A 16,941-nucleotide genomic window follows, 5' to 3' on the forward strand; every position below is an offset into this window, starting at 1 on the left:
TGAAAGGAAGAATGCTGCATACCGGGCAATGCTGCATTCTCAAAAAACACGGGTACGCGCAGGGACTTATTACGAAATCCGTCGAGTTGAGAAGTGACTTCACAGAATGGGCTTATTGGAACGATGGGTTGAGTATTTTGATGAACTGCTCAGAACATCGATCAGTGTTGCGCCGTTGATGATGATGTTGCATAGGCAGTTCTGCTGTTTTTATAGTGGGGGACGCATAGAAACGGTGTATTTTCCATGCTGGGGTCAGATGCCGAAGTGGTAGACATTGGTGGTGAAAAGAATGATTTTTTTTTCGTCTTTCGACGCATATCAAGCAATACTAATAGAATTTCCTTTTTTTCCGAATCGTACCCAATGTTCATGTGCCTTTTATTCAATTCTTTAACCAATACGTATGAAGTGAAAAAGGTGCCAAATTTACCATTTCTACCAGAAAGTCTTCCGTCAAATCTAAGACTTTGTGTTGTCCTTGACTACCTTGATGAGCGGTGTTTCGATCGCGACCCACAAATAGCTGTGTTGTAAGCGTAATAGTTTGAAGAGCTGCAAAATCCACATTTTGATTTCATATTCGACAGCTTTAAATGGAATGTACTATCTAAACAGACAGCGCCCACAATTTGGAATCAACCGTTCATCAATTGGAAAATTTTTGGTTTATTCATGCTTTTCAAGTTGGTTTAGTGGTCAAACACATTTCCAAACAAAGCGCTTTATCACGAACAGCAGAAGTCAAATAGAATGCAACCTAGATCATCATCATGAGCGATATGCCTGCAAGAAGCTGCAAATTAAAATACGTATGCAAAGTAATCAAATTGCGATGTTCGCATTTAATGGGGAAAACATCGAAGGCGTCGAACACTCTGTATATCTAGGTTGCACCGCTTTTGCTGACAGCGGCATTGAACTTGATTTGGCTCGATATTTTAGTAACTCTCAGTGCTTCATGACTGTTACTCCAAGGCTTCGTTAATTCCTCTCTCCGCCCTGTCATCGGCGTATTCTGACTCGACACGCTCTCGAACGAAGAACTACATCGACATATGGACCAGATATCGGCAAGTGTTGACTAAATGTTACACTTTGACAAAACGCGACAACTCCATCGCTAGCTATGACATGCAATGGAAGTCACTAACTCGGATTGGCCGCCACACAACCGGGCAGCCGCAAAATCGCTAAAACGCCATCACAACAGTCATCGATGCAAGCATACGGCCTAAGCAATTGGTCCTATGTTTGCATTGATAACTTGGGGTTAACCATTTAGCGAATTAAATAAAATCAAAGTAGACTTTCTTTGATTGAATAACTATTTTGAGGCAAATAAAATCAAAAATTCACTAAGTGTAAAATAAAGATAGATATGGGTAAACACCTTGTAGTCACTTTGTAGGAGTTTTTATAGCAAGTCTGGTAGAAATACTACATATTTTGCGTTAGTTAAGATTCTTATAAACTTAGAATTGACTTTTTGAGGCGTTGATTTTCACCATTTCTTCCTTGAACTCCATTTCTCATAACAAAAGGATGTTAAATGTATCAAAACGTGCGTTTATTTCAAACAATTGAATTATACTTTTGTTATGCATTTAACGTATAAGACGATTTTCAAGTACAGAATGGGTCCAGGTTATGCTGTCCTGTTTCTAAAATGCCTATCACAATACTTTCTCTGCGCCATTCCGCTTTATTTTTCCCGACTACGTTGCAAGATACCAAACATAAGTGTGCATTTGATACGCGGTCAAAGTTGTAATCCAGAAAATAAAAAAAAGTAGACAAATTCGCAAGTACAGAATTATATAATGTGTAAAAATATCTATGATCAATACTTCAATTCATAGATAATACAAACTTTTTCTTTTAAAAATAATAAATATTTTGTTTTTAGGTTATATATATATTTTTTAGAAATTTGTTAGTGCAAAACTTTTCTTCCAGCAGTAATTCCACTTACTTTTATCTGTCATTATACTCATAACTTAAGTTTGTATGCATGTTTTGTTATTTCTTCTCAAATTTAGGTCTCTAGTTTAAATTTATTAAACCCTTCATAATATTTTTATAGCATTTAATGTTCTGCTTTAGCTTTCAAGTGCTGATAGTATCAAAAATTTATAGAAATTTACATCGCTTTTTCTTTGATGGCTCTGGAGGTTCCAATGCAGCAAGTATAGCTTCATCGAAGACATTCTTTAATCCTTTCTGAAATGTGATCAAGGAAATTATAATCGCGGTAACAACAGGAGCAACCGAGGCAAATTTTACCTGTGTTAGTGCTGAACATTCCACATATTTAACCGCTTTCAATTCTTTAGCTAATTTCTCGCCCTGCTCCATCGTGATGGGTTTCTGCTTATTTTTCGCCAATTTCTCTAAAGTACCGCTCTCGTCGCGAAGATCGATCTGTGTGCCGACCAGAAGAAACGGTGTTTTCTGACAATGGTGAGTGATTTCAGGAACCCACTGCAATTATAAAGCAAGCATATGAAATGAACGAAAACTCCATTGTCAAAAGTTAGTGCTTTACCTTTTCTTTAACGTTTTCGAACGAACTGGGGCTAACGACCGAAAAACATACCAAAAATACGTCTGTCTGTGGGTACGACAGCGGCCTGAGACGATCGTAGTCCTCTTGACCTATAATCATTTAAAGATGGGGTTTAAAGCACTTTTTGCAAAGCTATGCTTTTTAGAAAATAAATACCTGCTGTGTCGAAAAGCCCTAGTGTGTAAGGTTCTCCTCCAATCATAACGGTTACAGCATAATTATCGAATACTGTCGGAACATACTCTGCTGGAAACTTATTGGTTGTGTACGATATCAGAAGGCAGGTTTTACCAACTGCCCCGTCGCCCACTACGACACATTTAATCGTTTGCATTTTTCTACAATTTGTAGATTATAACCCTGAAAGTAACAAATTTGATTTAACGAAAAATGTTCGGTTGCAAGTTTAGCTCAATCCCCGGTTGCCCAAATCCATAAACACTGATTTATCGCGATTATATCAACACGTACGAATGATAACGTTTGTGCCCATAAATTAGGTGCACTTAGTAATTGTAAATTGCATCAGTGTTACTTACGGAAATAAGTCAAATCGTCCGAGAAATAGTGAAAGAATGGAAACACTGTTTTGGAAATGTTAAAGTCTCCAATCTCCAAAATTCCTATACTATGAAACCAGCGCTGCAAATTACCGTGTTGGGAAAACATTCTAGAAAACTATCTAGTCCTCAATCTGGCCGAGTTGTTACTATCATTCGAAATGCTGTTCACACATAACACTTTGGCCGAAGAGTTTGAAATATGGCCGGTTTCAAATCATTCGAAGAGAATTGAGGTTCGAGGTGGATTTCTCGATTCAAGATACCATTAAAGACCGGCAAAGGATGATTTACATCGTAAACCAGTAGAATTCAATGTGGAGTAAAGCAAAGAAATTAGTAAAAACCCTTTGTGAGGTAGCGATCCATGATGCTGAGGTAAATGCAAGAGGTACGATCCTCTTTAAGTCCACCCAACTACTGGACTACGCTGACGATATCGACATCATGGGAAGAACCACCCGAGATGTACAAACTGCCTTCATCCAGATCGAGCAGGCGGTGCGAGATCTTGGGCTGCACATCAATGAAGGCAAGACAAAATATATGGTGGCAACGCCAGCACCGAAGACGAATCAACCAACAACATCAAACCTCGCTGGTCAAAAAGGAAGAATAAGGATAGGAGAATATAACTTTGAGACCGTTGACAATTTCTCCTATCTAGGGTCGAAAATCACAATCGATAACAGCTACGATGATGAAATCCGCGCACGGTTGTTGTCAGCCAACAGAGCCTATTTCAGCTTACAAAAACTGCTCCGCTCGAAACGTCTCACCAAGGGTCAGTCTCTGAACCGACCGTGATGGTGATCGCGGGAGTTATCCCCGTTGCCCTTCTTGCTAGGGAGCGTCAGGCCATATACAAGCGCAAGGGAGATGAGCCAAGGGAGGTGGTTGCTCGCGAAGAACGGTAACTGACTCTAGACGATTGGCAGCTCTCTTGGCAAAATGAAACTAGAGGCAGATGGACTGCGCGGCTCATCGGCAACTTAGGTGCATGGCTGAATCGGAAGCATGGTGAGACTGACTATTTCCTTACCCAATTTTTAAGTGGGCATGGAAATTTTCAGTGTTACCTGCACAAGATTGGAAAGGCGCGTTCTCCGGATTGTGTGTTTTGCAATGGAGTTGTGGACGATGCCCACCACACTTTTTTTTCTTGTGGAAGGTGGGATGGGGTTCGTCAGCAGCTCTATTTAAACACAGGGGATCTCTCTCTAGACAACATTTTGGAAGAGATGCTGAGGACTGCTGATAGCTGGAACCGTGTTGCCCATTACGTTCGGGCCCTTCTCGTTGCTAAGAAGATAGAACTCGACCGGTGGAGGAGCCGGATGGCAGGGGGTTCCTTGAACTGACAGTTCCCTTCCTCCTCTCCCCTCCCGTTGGTGAAAGGAATTCCCTGATTTGAAGGCTCCGCAAGGCGGGAGAGTTCGGGGGCTGGCCCGAAGTAATGTGACAAACGGTTCCAGGCTAGCTCTCTGACGATGGGGAGGTGTTTAGTTGGTAGTCCGACGACGTACCGAATCGGGAGTCCAACACTGTGTGCGTAAATGCATTTAATCCGTATGGATGAGAATGATCCAGCCCGGAAAGTCTATAAGGGCAATATCTATGGTAGAAAAACAAGACGAGGCAGACCCTGCCTAAGATGGAGCGATGGCATAGGCCAGGACGCCAGACAGCTTTTGAGGATATCGAATTGGTGGACCTAGGCGCAAAACCGGGATGTCTGGAGCTCCTTATTAAGGCAGGCCTAGACCGGATACCGGTTGTTGCGCCGTTGATGATGATGATGAGGTGGCGATTAGATATCTCAACTTCAAATGCAAGGATATCACCCGTAAAGTTGATAAGATCTTTGACTTCCTAGTGTTTAAAAGGCCTCGAGGAGACTAGCGATCAAAACTATTAGCGCCAATTTTCGGCATAAACCAGGAGGTTTACAATGAACTCGAAGACCCCCAAAACCTAAAACTTAAGCCTTGTTGTCGCACACATGCATAATCCGAGGAGAAATTTCTGTTGTTTTGTCAATTGCGCAAATTGTTCTTATAGGAGATGAAGGATTTGCTCCATCCATCCATAGTCGCTTTGCAATCAAAATGCATTTCCAACTATTGGCATTGCTGAGCTAGGAGAACAAACGAAACGACGTCTAACTCACACAAATCCAGAAAAAGTCGACAAAATCATTCTTACTTTATGTATTTTGTATAATTTGATGTGCGAGGAAAAAATTCCAAGTTGATCGGAATCAGTAATAGCGAAACTGTCATTTTACCACTAGAGATTCTCATCGCAATGGCGTATTCGATCGGACGAGCAACGACCGAAGGAATAATTACTTGAGAGAAGCCCAAAGACATTGGAGTAATGACGCTAACGATTTGACCAATTTCAAGCTTAATTCGAGCAAAGGTGAAAACTTTTAAACTGTGAGACGTGATAATGTGCCCTTTGTGACATGAAATAATATGGTTTTGAAAGGATGGCCAATAACTCTCCTAAAATTCCGTTAGTGTCCAATGCAATTATGAGTGAGTACTACTTCACATTTAGAAATGCATTTTACAAAGCAACTTCCAGGATAGCAATGGGTAACCTTTTCTCTCCGCTGTTATGTGAAATATTAAATTCTCTACATTCCTCCGAAAGGAAAACATAGAACTCGTCAAATGGAAAACATTAGCTTACTGAAACTTTACGCAAATATGTGAGACTAGTTACTTTAGTGTGATCCCGATATTCAAAGTCTTAGATTGCGGTTAATTTGCAAAGAGAAAAAATTTGACCTACTGCAAGTGCGATTTTCATCAAACTTTGGTCATTACATCATGATACTGCTACAGAATTTTATGATTCTGGGATGAACCTAAGGGGAATTTTCACCCAATTAACAAAAAGTAGAGTAACATGCTATTATTAACTTTATTTGAACAGATATCGGAATAGGATGTATTTTGGGGCCTAGATTTCGATAATTGTGTTTTTTATCAGATTTTTCGGTGCAGGTTCTGAGAACGAGACCTTTTACATTTTTCGGGCCACACATTTTCAGCTCTCAATCCCCTGTTTTACAAACTATCAGAAATAAAATCTGTTTTGAAAAGAACTTTTCAGCCCTTTCGTTTGATACCCCACATGACCATATTCTGAGAAAAAAAAATCACGCCCCGTTTCGTATGTATGGGAAGCTCTCCCTTAATTCCAGCGCGAAATGATACCACTCGTTAAATGTAAAGGGACTCACAGACTACGTGTTCTCAACAAATGTCGTGTCAATAACTTCAGCCATTTCTGAGTAAATCGGATGTGGCAGACAGACAGACATCGAATCGATTCTAACAAGGTTTTGTTTCACACAAAACACATCATTGGACCAGCGAGTTAATAAAACGCAGAAATGAAAGCTGTTCGAGGAACGGACAAAAAGTAAATCAAATCAAAAGCTTTTACTTTACTTCCTCAAGAAAACTACACAAATTGGATAAGTAGCAATGAATATTGTAAATAAATTTATAAAATAGTAAAAATGAAACTTATCTCGACTTCAAATCACTAAAATTTTAACATAATCACGACAATTTTGAATGAAAACTTAACACTTGGTCAAGTGTTCATGTGTCAAAGTGTGTCAAAGTTCATGTGAAGGAGATTAGCTTCAAGTCAAGCGACGCCAACAACTCCAGAGACTCCATGCTACCCCCGAAACTAGAGAACAATCAACCATCCCACCTGTGTCCAATTTTACTTTTTGTCGCCGAATCCAGCTGATCAAACTCTAACTTCATAAGCCGGTCTCTGTTCCGCTAATTCCTTGCTTGGAGCAGCAAAAGCTACATCAAAATGCATTACTAGCGGCATAAAAATTCGTCCCAGTAAAGGTCAACCGCTTTGCCTACATTCAAAAAGTTTATGTGCAAGCTAGGAATCAATGAACATTTTGCCCGATCAATTTTTCCTTGCCCTATTAGGAAATTATTAATAAATACAAATTGGATTTATTCAAATGAAAATGGATTCTGGGTTTAGGGGAAAGCGACCAATTTTTTGTTTTTAATAAATAAATATTAAATGTTGCATTTGAATGAATGAATATCGGGATGAGAATTATGAAATTGAGAAGCAACTGGGAAAGCTAAGGAGTGTTAGAATGGGAGAAAAAGGGGAAATATTACATATCATTGAATTCACTCTTGTCAGATTGTCTCTGAAAAAAGCGAATGAAGTACCACCCATGTTGCAAAGCCGCGGAAACTACAAAATCTCGGAAAGAACTAATGGAGATTTTGCACTTGATACCCCACATGCCTATATTCAGATGGTCTGAGGTATCGACGAAGAAGACGGGACAGCAACTCTATCGTCCGGACCAAAACCAAGTGTCCGAGGAGAATGGGATACGCTATGCTTACTATGATTTGCTGGCTGTGATGTAATAGGCGAATGCTCCAAAGACCTAATTAGGGCGATCAGACCGGAATCTGTACTGGAAATCATCTGAAATGGCATTATGGCACGAAAACTTACCAATGGTATACTGGTATCATGGGAACTGGGAGTTTCATGAGGTGGTGGTGTGGTTACGTTCAAGCGAACAGAGACCTTCGGGCCTCAAATGTGGTGTTGCGTTTCAACACGGGCGCCGTACTTCTTAGATCGGAAGAGATATAGGCCTTGCATCCACCAGCATGAATAAACTGAGCCATGCACTCAGTATAGACGGGTACCGTTGTGTTTGTCCCAGCGGATTGTATTCACAAAATCGGTCCGAGTTTCTAATTTCGTCCTCCAAAGCGTCGAGTCATACTCTTTTTGTCAGTCTTCGACAAGTATATCGCCGGCGCGAATCCCCTAAATAAATTTAACGTCTACCCCAGTCGTTCTTGCGGACTTCTCGGTGAACTTCCGCGAAAATTATGTCTTCGTTCGACGTGATGAGAACGGCTTATGACAGTGATTTGCTCCTCCTCTTTTGTTTGGCATTGCTGTTGTCTTTCGGATGAGATCAACCCTTCCTAGTAGGAAAGTTCATCACCTTTATCCCGACAAATAAGCTCATAGCTTGCCGTCTTAACTCGTGACCTTTTCTCCAACCTCGAACTCGATAGCGTCCCTAGTTTTTGACCGCCAGAACCCTTATCCTCTACGGGGTCACTCTCTTCTCACTTCTAGTCGCCTTCTCCATTAGGACAGTGGGCGTTTCTACTTCTTCAGTAGGTGACTATCGTAGCTGTCAGTAGCGATGAACGTGGTGTACTACCGCTCCTTCTAGAAACTTCGTGTCGTAATTGTTGTCTTTGCATTTTGGGTTCCAGCTGAAAGCAATGATCCCCATGACCCGGTTAACACAAATCCTTATGGGAGTTTGTGTTCAGAGTCGGAATTAGATGACTAGCGTCTATGGCAACTGAGCGTGCGCTGCCAACTTAATGATGTCATAGCTTGCAAAGTATTTGCAGCCTTGACAAGATTATTGGGACGGAGGCAGCTGTAACATTAACCTGATAGCCTGAAGTTTGCATGAGATATCACTCTGGTGTAGTAAGGTAACATAATGCCACAACTGTCAACTATATGTCACTTACTCTTATCTTCGTCGGTTACACCATTTTGTTCTGCCAAAGACCTGATCTGGATGAAGTCTCGAGAATCAAATCACCATCTAGCGTATGAAGCCACCATTACTTGAGCCGGCCTTTGAGACGTTTTCATCGACTTAGATGTTCAGTCCAACTTTGGCAAATGAATTCCCGTTAGCGCCAATTGCATGACCACACCATCAAAGACGCCTCCCGCCATTTTTCCACGATCGCTGTGATATCATATCGATCGCTAATATCCTCATTTCGGATGTGACCGTGCCGAGTTACGCCAATGGACCGACGCAACATCGTAACTTCCATTACCACGAGACGCGCTTCATTGTCTTTTATAGTCGGTTAACACTGAAAAACATAGAGAGCGACAGAGCTGACGACACTACGGTAAATTTTGGGTCTGAGGTGTTCGTTGATATATCGATCCGAAGAGCAGCAATTGCGGAATGTCGCTTCATTCGGGTTGCGCTACTGCATCAAAGAAATTCATAATGTAGTTCACCATTCACTGATAGTATTGATCCGAGATATTTAAATCGCTCAATTTTGGGCGAGTCACCGCCATTAATAATGATAGGGCCTGTTTCATTTTTGACTGTAATATGTAACTGCACATACTTGTACGTACTACACCGCAATACAATTTCAAACGCGGCGATTGAATGACGACCTGCGGCCGGATTTACCGTTAGCCGCCAACTTGACTGTACGCACTAAGCGTTTGAATTGCGCGGATACCCACCAGTTAATATATACAGATGTACTTTCGCAGTCATGAATTTCGACACGGAGAAATTTATTGTCGATAAACATGAAATTTTGTATCTTGATGGTTTCAGATAATTCCTGCAGCAATTCATCCAATGACACAACACTCATTTTCACATAAACGAAAAACATATCCTTGTGTTTTCTCAGCTCTTGAAAACACATTTCAATTGACCAAATTCGCGATGTGCTTGGAGTAAAGGAAGAGTCAAATTTTCTTCCTTTGCTTTCATCCTTTTAAATGTTAGTATAAAAAGATAGCACAAGCTAACTTAACGGCGTCCATTTCATTGGGAACAAAATGTCCACTGCTCTGGTAGCCCAACCGAACTTTTTACGCGATCTAATAACCGCCAGTCATTTCAACCGCGTTTCGCGGCTCCCAACCCTTTAAAAGTAATGGCTCCTTAAGGTGGGGCTTTTTTGAAATCATCATGATAAAGTCTGAATTTTCAACCCTACCCCGGGAAGAAGAGATGATGCGGAAGAAAGATGAACACGTTTGGCACATGATCAAACGCCTTCTCCAGAACCAGAAGTGCAATGTAAAGAGGGCGATGCTTCTCACGATGTTTCTCTATAAATAACCGCGCAACGTGTATTGCGACAAAAGTTCCGCAGTTCTTGACAAACCCGTCTTGATTGGTTTTCAAGAATATGTTAAATAATCTTTATGGTGTGGGACAGCAACCGGATCGGACGGTAATTTGAACACTCTCTCCTTTTTAAGGTTTTGTTTGGTGTATAATAATAGTACTAACAAAGTTACAATAGGTAGAAATGGTCCTTTCTTTGCAAATTCAAGATTATAAACATCAATATCACACGAAAGTGGCTACTTTCTCGTAATATCCGCATATGCCTTTATATAAGTGTCCGCATAGCTGAGTTGTTAGAACACAAGGCTGTCGTACGGAAGGTCGGGATTCAAATCTCACTGGTGGCAGTGGAATTTGTATCCTGATTTGAAGTCAGATACCAGTCGACTCAGCGATGAATGAGTACCTGGTAATAAGCTCGGGCGAGCGCAATGCTGACCACATTGTCTCCCACGGTCTTGAATGAAGTGCTCTAACACACTTCAAGGCCCTGATCCAATTGGATTGTTGCGCCAAGGATTATTATTATTTATATAAGAAATACACAAAACCTTTCAGACCTGAAGCGTCCAGCTTCCGGTTTCCCAACTTGTTCCATATTAGAACGGTGGTGCTTTCTTATCAATCAGATGGTGTTCTACCTTCCACCTCTCACTGTAAAACCTGATACTAACGAAAGTGCCTACAACCAATATCTGAGCGCAGTATTGAACATCCTCCACTGTTTTGGATTTTTTAAGAATAAAACCTGCTGATTTCGAAAGACTTACTTTCAAAGTTGGTCCCCTTGGGAACTGGCACATCAGGGTAGTCATAATTACTGAAACGACGCCAAAGAAGTACGCGCAGGGTATGAGAAATATTTTGCAAGCAGCTAAGAGAAGTTTCTCTTCAATATAGAACCAATTAGATATTTATTACTCATCACTACTTTTGATCTTGTAAAATTGATTCCTCATGTTGCGGATTTTGGTTTGTATTTTTGTTTGCCCTCTCTCTAAACTTTTCCATCATTTCCTTTAAGGCATCTTGCCTATTTTTATAATTACTGCTTGTTACATCTTATAGTTCCAAATGACCATGTTACATCATAGTCAGTTCTTCGATCTCTTTAAACTACTATTTTTTCTCACCCATATTCAGCCGACGTTTATTTCACTATCCAGAAAAGCAAATGAACAACTTTCGCGATAAGTGTCAGACGAATTTGAATTTGCAATTAATCGGTGTTTACATACTCGTATAGAAGATTCGGCAAAAAAAGCTGGCGATTGAAATACTAGGTTGTTCAATAAGTTTTACGGTTCGATAGGAGAGGGCGTTGCTACTAGCCTAATTTTTTTTGTTACGTTAGTACACACTTTATATGAAAGTATATGAAGTTTCATTCCAATCTGTCAATTCATTCGGCTGGCCTCAGTATTTTTTACAATGAAAAAAATCAAATATCAGCAATGATGGAATTTTTATTTTTGGGAGTTTTAAAAGCAAAGGAAATTTATGAACGGGTGTTGAAAATGAAAGGACTCTTTGCCTTCTATTAGTACAGTTGAAAGTTGGGTTGCTGAATTTAAACGTGGTCGTACGAGCCTTGAAAACGATCCACGTCAAGGACGTCCAAAAACAGCAACACCAGAAATCGTAGGAAAAATCCAAGATATCGTATTGGAAAATCGTCGAGTGATTGAAAGAAATTTAGTAGAAGCTCTAGGAATTGGGCAGTGTAAGCAATATTTTGACTGTATAAGTATTGGATTTCAGAAGGCTGTGTGCACTATGAGTGCCGCATTCGCTGACAATGGAAATACAAGTCGGAGTACCGGAAGCTGGCGCTTCGGGTATAAAGGTTTTGTGTTCATTTTATGTAAGAAACTTTCTACGCACATTTTCCCATTGGTATATGGCCCAAAATATTCGTTCATACTTTTTTCAAACCACAAGTTATACATACGTACATATTACAGACGAAGATATTATGCTCACCTTAAACAGACAAACATTAGATATTACCGAATACTATACTTATATATGCATGTATATAAATTGATCGCACACATATTTCCGATTCATTTCGTGCATAAAAGTGTACATATGTATATCTAAAGGACGTATATTGAATACCCCTTGTCCAATGTATAAATATATCTATCTGAATTAGGCACTACCCCAAAGTTTGATTTACATAGACATATGGTATGTACATATAAATACATACATATTTCTGCCTGGAGTAATTGATATTAATGTATAAATGATTAAAAAACTAAAACGAAATGTTTCCTTGTGAATCCCCATTCACGTGAGCTCATCTTGTTTCGGCATTGACGAATTGTACAAGACTATGATCTTGCCAGTCCTCATGTATTCCTCGGGGACTTGGGTTCTTAGCAAGAAAAATTGCGTACTCTTGGCCGCGTTCGAGAGAAGAATCCTCCGAAGAATTTTTGGCCCCCTACATGAGGATGGACGATTCCGTAACCTACACAATGGCGAAATCTATGAGCGAAAACATGACCGTCCGGTTGTGGATAAAATCCGGCTCAATAGGTTACGGTGGGCGGGTCACTTAATCCGTATGGATAAGAATGATCCTAATCTATAAGGGCAATGTCTATGGTAAAAAAAGAAGACGAGGCAGACATTGCCTAAGATGGAGCGATGGCATAGGCCAGGACACTAGACAGCTTTTAGAGATATCGAATTGGTGGACCTGGGCGCAAAACCGGGATGTCTGGAGTTTCTTATTAAGGCAGGCCTAGACCGGATGCCGGTTATTACGCCGTTGATGATGATGATGATGAATTGATATGTTATGATGACGTCATACACGTTTGCGAATGCACGAAATTCACTCAAGATGGGAAAGTTTCACCCTCTATAACTTTGTTAATAAAAGTTGGATTTGCTTCTAACTTTATAAAGTTATGCTTATGACCGTATAGTTCTAGCATGAACTTAAGGGGGGTTTCCGGCTAAAATTCTAAAATATGCTAATATACTATTATTAACTTTACTTGACGGGATGTATTTTGAAGCCTAGATTTCGGTTAGATACACCCCTGTGATTTTTTGGTTGGATAGGTTCTGAGAATGAGACCTTTTACACTTTTTGGGGGTTATATTTTAAGTGCTCACTCCGCTATGTTTCACCCGAGATCAAATATGGGACCAGTTTCGAAAAGTACTAATTGAGCCCTTTCATTTGATACTCCACATGGCCAGATTCTGTGTAAAAAAAAAACACAAGGGAAACAACAGAGCACATACTCTCACCAATTTTCATGAAAATCGGTCCAGCCGTTTCTGAATAAATCGGGTTTGACAGACAAACAGACATCGACTAGATTCTAATAAGGTTTTGTTTCACACAAACCTTAAAAACACATTCGAATGCGACTTTCTCAGCAACATTTTGAGCGTTTTCGAAAGGACACTTGTGGATTATGTGGGTGGATTCATCAGTATGGATGAGACTTGGGTCTATCACCACGATCCTGAATCAAAACAAGAGGCTAAAGAGTGGAGTGAATCTGGTTCTTCGGCTGCGAAACACGTTGGTGTCCAGAAACAGAACAAGGTGTTAACATCAGTTTTTTGGGATGCAAAAGGAATTTTGTGTGTGGATTGATTGCAAACCTTAGTCCAGCTGAAGAAAAAAATTCGTGAAAAAGACTAGATTTGCAGAAGAAAAAAATTCCTTTTCATCATGACAATGCACCGTGTCACAAGAGCATTTTGACAATGCCTAAAATCCCTGAATTCAAATTCGAATTGTTGGAGAATCCATCGTATTCACCAGATTTGGTCGCTCTGTTCCCAGACCTACAAAGATCATGTGTGGAAAGCGTTTTTCATCAAATGTCGAGGTCATAACAGCTGTGAAAGGGTATTTTTCAGTCCTTCCAGATTCTCACTTTAGGGATGGAATTAATAAATTAGAGTCTCGTTGGAACAAGTGTGTTGATGTTCACGGAGACTATACTGAATAATAAAGGGTATTTCAAATCATAAAATTATGTTTTCCTTATCGAACGGCAAAACTTATTGAATAACCTGGTATATATATCGGGCATAAATTCTCCACCGTTTACACTAGCCGCAATTTCTGTCCGACATAAATGACCTTAAGAATTTGCAATGGAAAATAAAGGCTGCCCAGTAAAAGCCAAATTCTTCACTGTCCGGAAAATTCTTAGGATGTGTACCTTCCATACAGATATCTTCTTCGATTTTTCATTTGCACTCATGACTCTCAAAAATGCCAGAAAGGAAGTATGCGACTATTAAAGAAATTAAGGTTCCCGTAATAATTGGTTAAAGGCTCAACCCCAGAGTTCCTTGGAAGGCGAGATCTAAACTCCCAGAATGCTGCCGAAAATGTGTAGAGGGTGCATTTCTTTTATTTCTTTATGACTAATAAACAAGCATTACATATCAAAAGTCTGATTTACATTTGACTCACTCTTATAGTTTTCGAGGGATGGCTACAATGAAGTGATCCCATTTCTGTAGCTGAAAAGTTGTCAACTTTAATAATGGTGTCAACCTGCGATGTCGTGCGAAGATTAATTCACGATTCCACGATGGGCGAAAGTTTTTATTCTAGTCTGCCATTTGATGCATTTTAATTTTAAAACATTCAGAGTAGGCGCCGCAAACGTGTCGTCTCTTATCCAACAAAGAAAAGTAGCCGTATTTTGGTTCCTATGACGCAGTGATTGTGTTAATATTCCAATCCAATTGATGCCGAGTTGGAGCAACTTATAAAACACATATATAAACTCCTTGATAGCCTTGACAGCAAAATCTCAATCTTCAAAGTTCGAATGATTGAAAATCTGGGCCTAAAGCGGGGGCCAGCAGTAAGCATCTTTTATGAATCGATTCCCAAGATATGGGAGAGCGTCCCCGAGTTATTCAAATGAAGAAAGTCAAGAGCGGGTATTTACCAGAATCCTAAAATCATAGACACACCCGGCCGTACCAAGAAGCTTCCAGGTAATTTCCTGCTAAAATGCGTATCATTCTGACACCAAAGGAAGCCAATAAGAATATTAGTTCGCACCATCTTTCCTGTACGTCTGCATATTATCAAACGCTAAGTATGTCTGGATTTATTTGGCAAACAAAAAGTAATGCAGTTGGACCGGGCACCGCCACTTCTAGCATTTCCCAAACTGATTACATAAGAAAATTATTAACTTTTCTCGTTTACACAGATTTCTGCAGTTTGGGGAAAGCACTATACAGAGTGGATTTGCGTATAAAACACCGAATGAGTGGTCAAGTTATCAACAAATCTGGGCTAACTTCTGCGTTTCAGTAGTTTCCCATAAAATAATTAATAACATTCGGGGAAATTCGAATGCGTCCCGATATCGGAAACGCTCTCAAGTGGCCGGGAACACAGTGCGTCACATGATCAGGCCCCCATCAAAGCGCGATACCTCCACTAAAAACCGGACGCAGAAAATTGTCAACATTAGAAAAAACAAAAATATATACGATGCAAAGGGAGAAAATTTCCAACCGAATTCCATGCATATCTTAAACCGCCCAGAATGCGGCCACCGTTTCTGAATTATTTGTCATTGGCTGCTCGTGCCAGCGAGCGGAGTGCGGAGAACGCCAAACACGCACTCGTACTTTCCGAGCCGTAGACGGACGAGTGGAGCGTTCTAATCTCGATGACACATTGCAGTCTCGATAAGACGCCGGATGGCCATTTTACAGCCACAATCCGAGATCCGCTGGCTAATTAGTATGCCAGGCCAGTCTTCCATTTAGGACAAAGTTCGCTTTCCTGTCTGAAAATCAGATATCGTGGCCAGGGCCTTATCGAAACGCAACCGATTAAGTGCAGACAAACTCCCAGCCCGTCGCCACTGCCACAAAGGCGAGACGTGCAGCGCTCGTCGAACTCTTTCGCGGGGTGTCTGAACGCCGCCACCGACACGTCGTTGGCGAAATTTTACCCCATTTCTACGCCCAGTTGTCCGCTTGTCGGCCAGATAGCCGCAAACAGCTCGAAATACGCCATTAAACAAAACACCGCGTCAACAACTCGTTTCTGTCACACACACACGATGCACTTGCCGTCATTTCGGGCCGCGGCAGGCGATTCCAATTTCGCGCACTTGTTTATGGATTTGGCACCGGATGCGTAAAATGCAGGCAATGCTATGCACTAGAACACTGAAGGGACTCAATTTGGTGGAAAACTTACGTCTAAACTGTGAACAAACAACTTTTTAACAACTTTTTCAGGAATTTGTGGGCAGGGCACGGAAACGGCGAACAAACACGGCAAAGACCAAAAATATTTCCCCGTCCGTCAGACGTTCCCGTTCCTACGTTCCAATTTCCATTGACTAACTGGATAATTTTGAATGGCAGATGCCTATGTGGAATGGAACATAATTTGTGTTGCCATATTGCGGGTGAGATGTAGCAGTAACTGGTCTAATTGGTTCATGTTTCTGGATTTTTCCTGAATCATAAAATGTTCAGTAAAAACTCCGAAATAAGGTCGCTTTTATTCTATAAATTTTAGAAGCAAGTTAAATTTTGAAAAAGTTTCTTGAAAAAAATTAATATTCTATAGCGGAGCAACATTTTATATCAGTGGTCGCATAAATCCATGTATATTTGTAATTTATATAGCTGTTAGATATTATACCATTTGAATCTTAAGCAGATTTTCAATTATTAATTCTTGCTTTAGTCCTTTTATATTACACTTAAGCCGCCTTGGATAACACTGTACTGATGTAAATTGATGCGGTAAAAAATTTATCTGAAATGTAGTTAAATAAATCACTTGAATAGGTCTTTCTGAA

At 40.4% G+C, this 16,941-nt stretch overlaps 1 protein-coding gene across 1 annotated transcript; it reads right to left on the reverse strand.

Annotated features, from left to right (window-relative positions):
- Positions 1-1,553: 1,553 nt before the first annotated feature.
- Positions 1,554-16,487, reverse strand: LOC119654534 (cdc42 homolog). Its single transcript, XM_038059976.1, has 5 exons — positions 16,329-16,487; positions 2,726-2,929; positions 2,549-2,658; positions 2,287-2,484; positions 1,554-2,223 (listed from the first exon to the last, which is right to left on the reverse strand). Exons 2-5 carry the CDS (start codon positions 2,901-2,903, stop codon positions 2,134-2,136), a joined length of 576 nt encoding a protein of 191 aa, XP_037915904.1. The 5' UTR covers positions 2,904-2,929; positions 16,329-16,487; the 3' UTR covers positions 1,554-2,133.
- Between the last annotated feature and the right edge of the window lie 454 nt (positions 16,488-16,941).

The sequence above is a fragment of the Hermetia illucens genome, chromosome 4, assembly GCF_905115235.1.
Source record: "Hermetia illucens chromosome 4, iHerIll2.2.curated.20191125, whole genome shotgun sequence".
Classification (NCBI taxonomy): domain Eukaryota; kingdom Metazoa; phylum Arthropoda; class Insecta; order Diptera; family Stratiomyidae; genus Hermetia; species Hermetia illucens.

What these genes read in the sequence shown, in the direction of transcription:
- LOC119654534 (XM_038059976.1), bottom strand. Translation starts at nt 2,903, where the DNA reads ATGCAAACGATTAAATGTGTCGTAGTGGGCGACGGGGCAGTTGGTAAA. An exon ending in AGGGCTTTTCGACACAGCAG is followed by an intron (nt 2,659 to 2,725) that starts GTATTTATTTTC and finishes AAATGATTATAG; the next exon opens with GTCAAGAGGACTACGATCGT. An exon ending in AATGTTCAGCACTAACACAG is followed by an intron (nt 2,224 to 2,286) that starts GTAAAATTTGCC and finishes ATCACATTTCAG; the next exon opens with AAAGGATTAAAGAATGTCTT.